The sequence below is a fragment of the Bombina bombina genome, chromosome 1 (genome assembly GCF_027579735.1).
Source record: "Bombina bombina isolate aBomBom1 chromosome 1, aBomBom1.pri, whole genome shotgun sequence".
Taxonomy (NCBI): Eukaryota; Metazoa; Chordata; class Amphibia; order Anura; family Bombinatoridae; genus Bombina; species Bombina bombina.
The window spans coordinates 1108013646-1108028093 of NC_069499.1; the positions used below are offsets into that span (position 1 = coordinate 1108013646).

General features: G+C 41.5%; 1 protein-coding gene across 1 annotated transcript; it reads left to right on the plus strand.

Annotated features, from left to right (window-relative positions):
• Positions 1-535: 535 nt before the first annotated feature.
• LOC128663205 (uncharacterized) lies at positions 536-9777 on the plus strand. The gene is made up of 4 exons (XM_053717418.1): positions 536-727; positions 1745-1931; positions 5279-5847; positions 9751-9777. Exons 1-4 carry the CDS (start codon positions 536-538, stop codon positions 9775-9777), a joined length of 975 nt encoding a protein of 324 aa, XP_053573393.1.
• Positions 9778-14448: the final 4671 nt, after the last annotated feature.

A 14448-nucleotide genomic window follows, 5' to 3' on the forward strand; every position in this document is an offset into this window, starting at 1 on the left:
TTAGTCTTTTCTGCAGTGTAGTATATTTCCTATCTCCCATATATTTGTGTTCAGGAATCCACACAATATATTATGATTTTTGAATACCAATTACTCTCTGAGGGCTATATATATATATATATATATATATATATATATATATATATATATATATATATATATATATATATGGAAAAAGAGATGTGTTAGAGAAGTTAGGGCGCAAATAATAAATAAAACTATAACTATAAAATAAACCGGTGAGTCTAAAAATATGCAATGGAATATTGTATTTTAACTAGAAAAAGAGGTACTGGATAGAAAACTAGTGCAGGGAGCGGATGCGAGGGGAACGTCATAATTGAGGGGCTGCTGGGAGAGAACAAAGGGGAATCTAGGTGTGCCAGGTGTGGGGGATGAGACAGAGATAAGGAGAGCAGGCATTGGTCAGGAGCAGAGACAGGGGAGGAGCTGGAGGTAAAGGTGTTATAAGGAAGGGGATTGCTGGAAGGAGTCACTAACCTTTTTTCTTTGTTTCAGAGAAGAAGTCTTCAAGATGACCGCAAGGCACAGGAGAATCCCAAGGAGATACTTGGATGAAGGTGAGACAGTCTGGAAGACCAGGGCGATCCAGGCTCAGAAGAAGATCAAGAGGATGGAAAAAAGCAGGAAGGAACAGCAGACAGTCCAAGGAGAGGTGGTATCCGGAGGAGGTACGGTGGAGGTTGGTGCGGTGTCGGCCGTTCAGGTAAGCCAGGGGGGGTTAGCACCCCATGCAGGGGGAGCGCAGGAGCAGTTACGGGGCCGCTTGCCAGTGTTTCCGTTGCAGCGGAGGGAACAGGCGTATCCCCTGGTGGTAGCGGGGATAGTCCGGTGTTGTTCAGGGGGAGTCCCGCATCTAGCGCCATGTCCATTCCGCTGGGTCAGGGGGGCGTCTGCAGCACACACATTTTTCCGCCAGGCGTTAGGAACGCAAGCGAGCTACATAGCCCCATAATGGTTGCGCAGCGAGCAGGCCCAATTGACGTCACCGTGGCGAGGAGGGGCCACGGTGACGATAGGTTAAGGGGTGGTCACATGGGTCGCGACGTACGCGCGCGCACCCGGCGAGCGTGGGGCGGAAATGCCTCAATGGGGGCGGCCATCTTGGGAACAGGGTGTATTGGGAGGTGGGGCTTACGCGGCGGGCGGTAACGGGTGGGGCAGAGGCCCATTCTCAATGGGAGCATCTCAGCAGGGATAGGGGTGGGGGGGATGGGGGACAGAGCAAGATCCGTTCGGTCCCGGTGGGCCGAGGGAGCACCTGTGGGAGATAAGAAACGGGCCAAGGGAGTGGAGGGAGGGAGCATGGGAAAACTGGGGGCAGGGGAATAACTGGAGACAGGGAGCTGAGAGGGGAGCATGGACAGCGAGGGGGGGCTATGGGGAGCCCAGTAGGATAGAGATATTCAGGAGAGGGGGGGAGGATGGCATTAGGCCATAGAAGAGAGCTAGAGGAATGGGGGGGGGGCATGGGAGACAGGAGGGTGATCAGGGACTCGGAGGGGAATAGCTATAGGTTAATAGAGGAGGAGGCAGAAATAAGGGAGATGGAAACAGGGGTGGAAATGGGAGAGGGACAAATGAGGGAGGCAGAAAGAGGGAGGGGGGTCAGGGGGCAGGACGAGGTAAGAATGGCTGACTCCAGTAGGAAGGGGAGAATGGTACAAGCACCGGGGCACAGGAAGTAGGAAGGAATACTAATGTTTCTATGTTATCCCCACAGAGCACCGAAAAGGAGGTATGCCCACCGGAGCGAGCACAGCAGCAGGAGCCAACGGAAGTACCCAGCAGCAATGCGGGGGAAAATGTTGTGGTAGCAGAAACAACCCCAGTAAGAGAACTGGAAGCAGGAGCTGCAAAGCAGGGGGCAGCAACTGGTGCAGCAAGCGGTGACCAAGGGGCAAAGCAAGGTAAGAAGCTATTGTGCTTGAACAGTAATGTGTCAGATAGTTCATCTGAGTTTGACTCGGAAGATGAGAATGTAAAAGGGGAAGGGGAGAAGCGGATATTAAAGATAGTAAGGAAAATATATGCAAAGCAAGGAAAAGGGGCAAGGAAGGGGCTAACAGAGCAAGAGCAGGAGGAGACGGGAGAGGTGTTTAATGGGGATGATGAGGTAACGGGAACATTGTTAATGCCACTAACAACGCATTTAAAAGCAAAGATAATTGCCAGGGCGCAGAAAGGGAAATATGTGGACATATTCGAAATTACCAGGGAAGCAGCGGCTGTTAAATCTAGGGGCGAGGATGGTAAAGGGAAGAAGGGGAAGCAAACATTTACAGAATGGGTGAAAGGGATACTTGTATACGCAGAGTGTTTTTTAACCGCCAACCCGGGGAAAGTGAAGGGCATGTTAAGGTACATCCATTTCATTGCAGAATGTTACACGACATATGGGGGGTTTGCATGGAAGGACTACGACACAGAATTTAGGAAGGGTAACTTGCAATTAGGAGACAAAGGAAGGAGGGACTTTGGTATAAAGATATTAGACCTATACACCAGGGTAATGAGGGTACAGGATGGACCCCACGGGGGGCGGGGCGCATTGTTTAATACAAATAAGAGCGTGAGAACTGACAACAAAGAGTGCTGGGCATACAATGAGAAAAAGTGTGATAGGGGGGGCGCATGCAGGTTCAGGCACATTTGCAGATACTGTGGCGGGGCGCACCCTGGGGTAGACTGCAGAAAGAACGGGGGTAACATCGGGTATGGGAAGCAGTCCTTTCGGAGCCAAGGAAACGCGGATGGAGGACAAGTTGGGGGGATTGGCGCCAACCCCTCTGAGAATAGACTGGTTCGCGAGTTGCAAGCATACCCTATCATAGAGGATAGAGATTTATTAATTGAAGGGTTAAGTAAAGGTTTTACAGTCCCAGTAAAAGGGGTGGTAGCGGGTGCGATGAAAGCTAGAAACCTGAAATCAGCAGCGGAACTCCCGGGGGTACTGAGGGAGAAGCTAGGGAAGGAGGTAGAATGTGGGAGGATGGCGGGGCCATTCGCAGAAAAGCCAATAGCAGAGCTAGTCATTTCACCCTTGGGGGTGGTGCCCAAGAAGGAGGAAGGGAAATACATCACTTATCATACCCAAAGGGTAGGTCGGTAAATGATGCTATCGATAAAGCAGAAGCAGCGGTGCAGTGCAGTTGGTAAGGAATGCGGGGAGAGGGGCCATGATGGCAAAAATAGACATTGAATCGGCTTTTAGGCTACTGCCGCTTAATCCTGATAGTTTTAAACTGATGGGGTGCAAATTCGAAGGGCAGTTCTACGTGGATAAATGCCTTCCAATGGGGTGCTCTATATCATGCTCATTTTTCGAGAAGTTTAGCACTTTTCTGCACTGGTTAGCGGTTGCAATTCAAAAGAGAGACTCAATAGTCCACTACCTGGATGATTTCATGGTAGTAGGGAGGGCGGGCACTGACGGGTGTGAATGCATGAAGAAGGGACTGATAGGTTTGTTCGAGGAGATGGGGTCCCGGTGGCAGACAAAAAGACGGAGGGCCCTTGCGAGAGACTCGCTTTCCTAGGCATAACAATAGATTCGCTGAAAGGGCAATGTGAACTACCCGAGGATAAGGTGGAAAAAGCTAGGGAGATGATAGCATGGATGGCAACGCGTAAAAAAGTAACACTAAGGGAGATGCAGAAAACTTTGGGGGTGTTAAACTTTGCATGCAAGGTAATACCAATAGGGAGGATTTTCAAAAGGCGATTGGAAATCAGCACAAGGAGCGCAAAAAAGCCAGAGCATATGATTAGGGTAACAAAGAAGATGAGGGACGACCTGAAAATATGGAACCAGTTTTTGCAGGAATTCAACGGGGTGCGCATATGGCAGGAGGTGGCGCCCGCGGTAGATTTGGAACTATACACGGACGCGGCAGGGGGGAAGGGTTACGGAGCATATTTCCAAGGGAGGTGGTGCGCAGGAGAATGGCCAGAGAGCTGGAAGGAAATGGGGTGGATTAAGAATTTGGTGCTGCTGGAACTATTTCCCATAGTGGTGGCCATGGAGCTATGGGGTGGGGAGCTAGCGAATAGGACAATAATATGCTGGTCCGACAACATGGGGGTGGTCGAAATCATCAATCAGCTATCAGCATCATCAATGCCAGTAGTTAGGTACCTAAGGTACTTGGTTTTGAAATGTTTAAAGCATAATATATGTGTCGGGGCCAAGCATATTCCGGGGTTCAAAAACGTAGTTGCGGATGCGCTATCCCGTTTTAAGTGGAAGGAGTTTAGGGAGCTAGCACCCAATGCCAGACAGGAAGGTGAATGTTGCCCTATGCTTCTTTGGCAGATTGGCAGCGGATAGAAGGAATCGAGGAACTGGTCGAAAAAGCCTTGGCACCAAGCACATGGGCAGTGTACAGGAAATATTGGGGACAATGGTGCAAGCATAGGGAGGAGGCGAAAGGAGGGGAGGAAGGAAGATTTTTAGAATGGTTGATGGCGCTGCGGAGGGAAGGTGTAAAAAAGGGGAGATTGAGCGCAGTGTTAGCAGGGATCTCATACTGTTCGCAGCTATAAGGGGGAATAGATTGGTCCAGGAAGTTTATAGTAAAGAAAATCGCAAGGGCATGGGGAAGAGGGGAAGAGAAGGAAGTGGATAAAAGGGAACCAATAACTGAGGTTAGATTACAGAAAATGATAGGGGCACTAGAAGGGGTATGTGCAAACAGGGACGAGGCGCTTATTTTCAGAACGGCTTTTTTAGTAGCATTTCACGGAGAAATGAGGATAGGGGAGCTGTTACCAAAAAACAGAAAAATAGGTAAAGGGGGGTAGAGACAGGGGATGTAAGATGGGGGGAAGAAGCCGTGCTAATATTGGTAAGATGATCTAAAACAGACAAGGAAGGAAAAGGGGCATGGCTAAATATGGCTAAAACAGGGGGAACACTGTGCCCGGTGGCCTGTGTTAAGGAATACCTGATAGCAGGGAGGAAAGGGGGCCGCACATTTCTGAGGCATGCAGACGGTTCGGATGTAACAATCTTCCAGTTTAAAAGCATATTACAAAGGGTGGTTAAGAAATCGGGGTGGAAAGAGGCACACATCGCGCAGCATTCATTCAGAATAGGAGCAGCGACCGCCGCAGCGGGTAGGGATTGTTCAGAGGAACAAATTAAAAAATTAGGGAGATGGAAATCCGCAGCGTACAAATCTTACATAAGAGTGGAAAAGGAGTAAGGCCTTAATAAAAATGTTTCTAACGGTTAAATTGTTTTTTTGTTTTACAGACAAAGCTTTAAGGGTGTGGATAGTAGGGCATTCCTACGTCTATTGGGCACAGGCTAGGGCTGCAGCATCGGCGCTGGGAGTAAATTTGGGACTATCGCACAAGGAAGTTAGCATTAGATGGGTAGGAAAAAGAGGCATGATGTGGGACGAGTTAGTGCCTACAATACAGCTGGCAAGGAGAAGATGGGGGTGCCCGGACGCCATAATTATACATCTGGGGGGGAACGACATAGGCGCTTACCCACTTAGAGAGCTAGAAGAGAAAGTTGCAGGAACAATGAGATGGTTGAAGGTGGCATGGCCATCAGTGAGGGCGATATGGTCCAATATAGTTTCGAGGATATTCTGGCGGAACTCGTACACGAGCAAAGCAGGATATAGATCAAGGAGAAAAGTGAACAAGGTGGCAGTAAAGGTTATGAAGGAAATAGGGGGTAGAGTGGTGGAGCACCCACTGATAGCAGCGAGAAAGGAGGAGCTATTCAGACGGGATGGAGTGCATCTAACGGATGAGGGGAATGACCAGCTGCTGGTGGACATCAGAGGGATGTGCCAAGAGTTGGTAAAGGTAAGGAAAGGTCACGAATGGTGGAAAGAGTTGGCCGAAAGAGGGGCTCTTTTTGGTGGCGGTGAAGTTTGTGCACGACACGTGGGCGGGGCAGAAGGGGAGGTGGGAGGATCCCGCGGCATACCCAGCCCTGAGGGGTGATCCGGTGGTCTATCTAGGGGGAGGGCTATGCCGTGGGTTCTCCCTTCTCCAAACTGCCCTGCCAGGGGGAGGGTAGTTGTTACACCCCCCTAGGCGTGGTTCCCAAAATTCTGGTTTTAATGCAAGGGCATTATTTGGTGTTTATTTTGAGTTGATTTATGGCTGAATTTTGCAAGATATAGTTTAAAGGTAGCAAAATTCAATTAAGTAATAAAATCGTGACCTTTCCACATTTCGCCATAACTACTGTGTCTGTGTTTTATTTTAGATAAGAATTAGATAAGAGAAATGGGGATCGGGGGTTATGGTTGTTGGGTGTTATACATGTATTGGACAAGGGAATGCAGCCTCCTCACCTTAAACTAGTGCAGGGAGCGGATGCGAGGGGAAAGTCATAAGGGAGGGGCTGCTGGGAGAGAACAAAGGGGAATCTAGGTGTGCCAGGTGTGGGGGATGAGACAGAGATAAGGAGAGCAGGCATTGGTCAGGAGCAGAGACAGGGGAGGAGCTGGAGGTAAAGGTGTTATAAGGAAGGGGATTGCTGGAAGGAGTCACTAACCTTTTTTCTTTGTTTCCCACCCTCCCACCCTAGACGCAGCAGAGCACGATGCAATAACCGGAGAGGTCACGTGAGAAGGCAGTACTTGCACGGCTAAGGGCAGGACGTTGACTAATTGGTTGAGTCGCAGTAAGACCGCCCGTGCTCCTCAATAAGGGGAAGAACACAGCGCAACCGAAGGGCAGCAGGTGACCTGGCGGTCTACGCTGACTGGAGGATAGAAAACGGCAGCTGTTTTTTAACATAGTATTGAGCATACAATCGCAGCAAGCGGTGAAGTTTGTGCACGACACGTGGGCGGGGCAGAAGGGGAGTTGGGAGGATCCCGCGGCATACCCAGCCCTGAGGGGTGATCCGGTGGTCTATCTAGGGGGAGGGCTATGCCGTGGGTTCTCCCTTCTCCAAACTGCCCTGCCAGGGGGGGGGGGGGGTAGTTGTTACACCCCCCTAGGCGTGGTTCCCAAAATTCTGGTTTTAATGCAAGGGCATTATTTGGTGTTTATTTTGAGTTGATTTATGGATGAATTTTGCAAGATATAGTTTAAAGGTAGCAAAATTCAATTAAGTAATAAAATCGTGACCTTTCCACATTTCGCCATAACTACTGTGTCTGTGTTTTATTTCAGATAAGAATTAGATAAGAGAAATGGGGATCGGGGGTTATGGTTGTTGGGTGTTATACATGTATTGGACAAGGGAATGCAGCCTCCTCACCTTAATAGTGTAAATAAATACATTTGATATGACAATGCCACTAGATAGAAATAATGCAATAGTATGCTGATTCCCTATTGAGGATTCAACAGTTTTTAGTAAGTGGACACAATGAGGGTAAATAAATAGAGGACTTAATAAACTTCTTATGTACACTTGAGATAAAAAAATATCTTATCAAAAGTAAAAACAATTAGTAAAAAATAACAATACATATAAAAATTTATAAAATAAAGAATAAATAAACATAATAGTAATAATGTTGGAGACTGCCTGATCCCAGAATGTAGGTCTCCCTAGGGGTGTCTACTTACACTCCTTTACCTCAATCAGTATGAGGTAAGTGCCGCGTAGTATCAGTAGAAAACTCCTTTTGATCTCCAGCTGTCCAGAAAATTGGGTAACGACTTGCAGGACTTTAATCAAGATACTTGTCTTTGTTTGAGTACTATTGTCCCCTCCAGATGGCCATGAGCATGAAAGACAAATAAAGATAATAATAGTGCAACCCCGTATATAAAGTGTAACAATTTACTTTATTAGATACAGTGCACTCACATTTAAAACCCTCAAAAATATATGAGGTATTTTTAAGCAATATAAAATCAAAGTCTAGCTGTTCCAGCCAGCGGAGTTAAACGAGTAATGTTCCCAGATAGTTGATTCACAGCTATCATGTGCTAAAGTCCAAAACAAATAAATAACAGTCCTGGTTATCCTATTAACACTTGTTGTTCTGTCCTTACGCGTTTCAAAGGCATTCACACATTGCAGCCTTCTTTGTCAGAGGAATTTACAGACAGCTGATGATTGGGCTGTATTTCAAGCGGAGCGGCGGCACATTCCCCCCGAAAACAGTGATTTAATTGGATGCATAAAGGTATCACATGACCGACTGTTGGCTTATAGTGTTTCCAAGTCATGGATTGGTAACAGCTGTTTTCAGCTCTTAGTCTCATTGTGATAACCATAGAGATTACGCTAACAAAGTCCAGGATATACATTGTATGTTAGCCGTAATGATAGTAGTAACAACATTTTTTTCCTTATTATGTGTAATTAGTTTTGGGCTCAAAAATATACATTTGGGGTAAATTTCCAACGATTACAATTTCTCTATTGCTTATTATTAAAGCAGACATTCTAAAAAGAAATAATTGATTATACAGTATAAAACAGAAATCCAAAAATATACATTCTTAAGAAGGATCGAGTGTACAAATAAGTATGTAATTGGTATCACTGTGAAACCCTGTTGCTACCCTTATAGGAAGTTTGGGTAAAAAATCGCTAATATTTATAGCAGACTTTTAAAACTATACAACATAAGAGATTGTTGCATGAGTGATCTACATGGGTATTCGATGTTGTGTAATGGAAAATTTAGAACACTAAATAAACATATTTGGCACCTCACAAATTAATATTCCATATTAAGAAATATCTAAAAACTTAATTTATTGTAGTACGGATCAAACAAATTTATATATATACAGATGGAATCAATTGTATTCCTATCACGTGGTGTACTAAAAGTAAATAGATTTAAATTTTTTGCAAGAAAGATTTAACTTGAATGTCCAAGTTAGTGCATATAGCTGGACAGAAATATAATTGTAATGGGCCAATAAAGATAAGCCTATTTATATTTAAAAAATAAAACCAATATACTGGTTTGACCATTGTAAATATTATTATCAGACCCAAGTCAAGAATCTCAAAGTGGAAATGTAATACTCATTTGAGCTCAAGGCTGGTAATAGAAATGGGAATGTGTACGGATAAAATAAAATACACCATTCCAATAATTTGTGAATAAAATAAAGACTATGATATAGAATAAGTTAAAACTAATAAAAACTATATTCAATAATACCTAATTTACAATCTTATGGTCTTAAAAATTACTATCTAGATAAAATGTAGTTAATAAATTGTGACTATGGACTCAATAAATGAACACCTAGGAATAAAAATATATTTCTATTTTTACTATATTGCCTTCTCCCTTAGGAGTACTTATATATTATTAAACCCTATAGATAGCAAGTATTATTTTGAATTAGTACAGAAAAACAATGAATGTTTGAAGAAAAAAAATAAATTATTTATAATAATTTAAAACTATATACATCATAAGTGTGTACTAGAATTCATACTTTGAGCCTAATAGACCAAAAATCTAAAAGAAATGTTAAAATAGAATAAACTACCTAGTATAGTAAAAAATGTAAAATATATAATGACCAATATTATATAAAAAAATAGGTAAAACATTATTTTGGGTTAGAAAATGTTTTGGTTAAAAAAGTTTTTTAGTAAAAAATGTCTATCTCCTCCTCTCTTATTGTTTTTGTACACACTCTATAATGGTTCCTCTTAAACATGAGGGGTCTTTATTGTGTTTTTCCTTATAGTGTGCTGAGAGGTTGTGAGTTTTTTCTCCAGACTCTATGTTGTTAATATGTTCTAACAACCTCTTTTTGTAGGGCCTTGTGGTCCGTCCAACGTACTGAAGGCCACACCCACATTGTAGGAGATACACTACAAAATCTGTGCGACAGTTGCATAAACTTTCAATCTTATATTTCTTAGTGGTCGTTGTTGAAATGATTTCTTTTGTTGGTTTATTATTGTGAAAGTGCTGGGTGCAGGCCACACAATTTTTACGGTTACACTTAAAAAACCCAATTGTGGCCTTGTTAAGCCAATTTGTTTATTTTGCATCCACATTTTTCAGTTCACTCAGTGCCAAGGTATTTTTAAAATTTCTGTTTTTTCTAAAAATTATTCTTGGTTCTTTAGTTGTTATCTGATTAAGAAGGGTATCTTTCTTGAGGATATGCCAGTGTTTTGTTATCATTTTTCTAATTTCTGGCGCCCCTTCATTAAATGTTGTAATAAAATTAACAGATTGTTCTTTCATATTTTTCATTTTGGAACCTCTTCTCGTTCCAGTTTCTAGAAGGTAATTTCTGTCGATCTTTCTCACTTTCTCGAGTGCTTCACCCACTTTATAGGAATTATATCCCCTGGCTCTGAATCTATCACTTAAATTTTTTGCTTCTAGATCAAAGTCCTCTTTTTTTAGAACAATTTCTTTTGAGTCTCTGAAATTGTCCTGTTGGGATATTGTTTACCCAATTCTTATCATGCCCACTTTTGGCATGTAAGTAGCCATTACTGTCTGTCATTTTTTTATACAGTTTAGTGTGTATCTTGTTGTTTTCATGAAAGAAAACCACATCAAGAAAGTCTATTTCCACAGAGCTTATTTTGTTGGTGAAAGATAGGTTAAAATCATTAATATTCAGTTTCGACACAAAATCATCTAATTGGCTAACTGATCCATCCCAAATGAAGATGATATCATCTATATACCTTCCCCATACTTTGATGTTGGGGAGATAGACGTTGTTATGCCAAATTACCTCCTCCTCCCATTGGCCCAAGTAGAGATTAGCATAGCTAGGGGCAAATTTTGTCCCCATAGCTGTGCCGTTAGTTTGGAGAAAATATTCTTTTTCAAAAGTGAAGTAATTCTTTTCTAATGTAAATCTTATAGCTTCAGTCAAAAAGGTCTGTTGGTTGTGGTGAAGCTTATTATCTTTTTCCAGCCAGTACTGTATGGCTTGTATTCCCTTCTCATGGGGGATATTTGTATAAAGCGCATTAACGTCCATTGTCACCCATAACCAACCTTCGTTCCACTGTACTCTGCTCAATTTTTGTATCGTATCAGGTGTGTCTCTCAAATACGATTTGAGTCCCGGCACCAGTGGTTGTAGAAAAAAATCAATGTATTCTGACAATTTAGATGTTAGGGAGCCTATACCTGAAACTATCGGTCTAACCAGTGGGTTTTCCAGGCATTTATGAACTTTTGGTAGATGGTAAAATAATGCCACTACTGGTATTTCATTTTTCAAATAGTTCCATTCATTTTCGTTTAAGACCTTTAAGTGTCTTGCATTGTCTAATAAATGCTTATATTGTTCTAAGAAGCAATTGGTCGGATTAGATCTCAGTTTACTGTATGTGTTAATGTCATATAACAATCTGTTTGCCTCCTTTAAATAATCACTTCTATCTTGTAGAACGATACCTCCCCCTTTATCAGCTTCCCGAATTATAATGTCATTGTCTTTTTCTAATTGTCTAATGAAATCCTTCTCTCTTTTGGAGAGATTGTCTTTCTTAATTTTATAGTCCCTACAGAGATTGTCCAGATCCTCTTGGACTAGTTTAGTGAAAACAGTGATACAATTCCCTTTTGAGTTAACCGGGAAAAAGGTAGGAGGTGGTTTGAGAGATGTATGGATGTTCTTTTGTTGTTCATTCATCTCTCTATTAATATCACTTTCTTGTTCTAGTGATTCTAGAGTCAACAGAGTCTCCAATTCGAGTTCTGAAATGTTCACATTTTTGTCTATTTTTTGTTTCTCAAAATATCTTTTTAAAGTGAGATTTCTGGTAAATTTTTTGAAATCCACAAAAAGTTGAAATGGATTTGGGCCCTTCGTTGGGGCAAACGATAAACCTTTTTCTAGTGTTTTTTGCTCCTCTTTTGATAGACTTTTTTTTGATAGGTTAAAGATTTTCATTCTTACATCTTCGTTTGTAGAATGTGTGTTTGTCTTTTCCTTTTTGCTCCCATTCTTAAATCCTCCTCTACATCCTCTGAGGTGTTGTTTCCTCTTTTTAGCCCCCTTGTTCTCCATTGAGGGGTGTTTTGGTTGTATTTGGGGCAATTCTTTTTTGTTTCTGTCCGTGGTTTTCGGGCTGTTCTCTAAAAAAGTATGCTCAGATCTATTTTCCCTATGGCTATCTACCTTTTGGGCATTTTTATGGTATGGTGTTCTCCACATACCCTGATTTTTGTCATAGTATGATGTGGGTCGAACATTCTGTCTATAATGGTTATTTCTATGGAATCCTCCATAGTAACCGTTGTATTCTTGGTTGTTGAATCTGTATTGATAGTTATAGTGCGATTGGGGTCTAAAGGAATGTTCTCTTCTATACCCCTGTGTCTGATTTGGATACGGATTCCGATGATTATGGTATCCGTTTTTATCCCAATAATGTGTTTCATTTTTGTTCATCCTATTATACCTTTGTTGATATATATAGCCTGTATTAATTTGGTGGTATTTTTGTCTACCTTCATAATTTGCACCATCTCTTTGTTTTATTTTTGGTCCATTAGTCTTAGAATTGAGTGTGTGGTTTTCTCCTCGGTGTGTTTTGTTTGTTTAGACTTTCATTTAGTTCTCTATATTGCGGGTTAACCGAATAGTTAGGAGAATCAATTTGTAACCAATCAAAATCTCCTTTTTCACCCGAAGGGGTGTCGGGCTCAATGGCATCCCAGACTATGCATTCATCAGTTTTTTCCTTATATTTTTTTATCTAAATTGTAATCCCTATAAAACTTATTAAGTTTCCTGGCCTCAACTAGTTTGTCAAATCTTTCAATTTTAGTTTTATTCTCCCGATCTAATTCTTTATAATACACATCCCCTTTAAAGATGTTGAGTTTCTCTCTCACTTCTTTTATTTGAGTTGTGAGAGCTTCAACCTTTTTATTTCTAAATCTTATAAGAATGTCTATAAACTTACCGGAGCATTCCTCCAATGCTGAGTCCCACTCTGTAAGTAGTTCCACTTCAGAACTATCTATTATTGATTGTTTTGCTAGTTTTAAACCTTTAGGGATGACACTATATTTTTTATATCGTGCCAAGTTATTGCTATCGTGCCAATTGAGAATTTGTTTCTTACTGAGTTTTTCTAATTCCCCTAAGAGAACCTTGGGGTCAACAATTTGGAGTATTTCAGATTCTGCTAACTGTTCATCTGCAATTGATAAGTTTCTAGATTTATTACTAGGATCAAAGTAATTACCATATTCCAACTCCATTGTTGGATATATTTATAGAGAAGGTAGTTAAAAGTTAAAATTCTATATATGCAGTGTATTAGAAATAAAATTGATTAATTGAATGAAAACAGTCTCAAAAAATATTAATAATAATAAAAATTAATGAAAATTAGTAAATAATAATATTTGGTAAGTGTCTGATGGCCTCTTATATGCTGCCTAGCACTAGGGGAATAAATAGATGAGGAAAAGAAGAAAAGTGTGCATCTGGCGCAAAAAAGAAACCTCAACTTAGATATGTAAATAGTAGCAATAGTGTAGAAAAATTAAATGCTGCCCCGATCTATCTATATATTGGGCGATTTTTTAATCTCAATTTGTACTGGGGAGATTGATATGGTCCGAGGCGCAGCCCAGCAGCGGATGTGATAACCCCTTATTTGGTATTGCTTTGTGCTGTTATAATGTGTCGGACGTGGGGTGTGGAGTGTAATCTGATGGTGTACCCCAGTAATGTGCCAGGTCTTGGGATTTTCATGCATATCTAATAGATACCCTAGTAATTCTCTTGTTGTTCAATCTGATATACATATTTCCTTCATTTGTATTGCTATGTGATGTTTATAAATACCTTCATTCAAACCAGAAAACCTGTCACTAATCACATATGCTACATCGTATGGAAAATCTTTTTGGCCTGGTGTTTTAAGAAAGGTTTGAATTTCTAGAGTTTCTTCAGGATGGTCTGAAGAAGGCCTTATCTCTTAAGGGTCAGATTTCAGAATTTGTTCTATATCACAAGAAAATTGCCAAAATAGTATTAAACTTATGATTCGATCAGTTACTCCTCCTTGGAGTTTTCATTTGGTTTTGAGGGTTCTTCAATTCTCTCCTTTCTAACAAATGCATGGTTTAGACCTTCAACAGGGGACATGACTTGTTTGCACTTAATTTGCCCTTCTTCATCCTTACCTGCTTTTTCTAGTTTTCCTCCTCTTCTTAGCTATATTTATGAGAGGAGTAAAGTTGTGATATGTTGTGGTGTTTTTGCCTCCTCCTGGTAGACTGAAGTGTAATCCCACATGTTATGTCTCCTGGATTTTCACCATCATGAAAGAAATAAATTTTTTAGTCAAACAATTCCCCCCCTCCCCCAAAAAAAGTGAAAACTACAGCTCTGTCTGTCACTTCTTCAAAGTTTTGTGTGACCTTGCAGAGCCATTTATGCTATGTTTAAGGCATGCTTTTTTAAATTATTTTTATTGTACAATTTATTTTGCTACAGGGACTTACTTCTGGCAAT

Bases quoted from the DNA above. Each gene is read 5' to 3' on its own strand.
- LOC128663205 (XM_053717418.1), top strand. From the start codon at position 536: ATGACCGCAAGGCACAGGAGAATCCCAAGGAGATACTTGGATGAAGGT. The intron at 728-1,744 runs GTAAGCCAGGGG...TTATCCCCACAG, and splicing joins GTGCGGTGTCGGCCGTTCAG to AGCACCGAAAAGGAGGTATG. The intron at 1,932-5,278 runs GTAAGAAGCTAT...TTTGTTTTACAG, and splicing joins TGACCAAGGGGCAAAGCAAG to ACAAAGCTTTAAGGGTGTGG.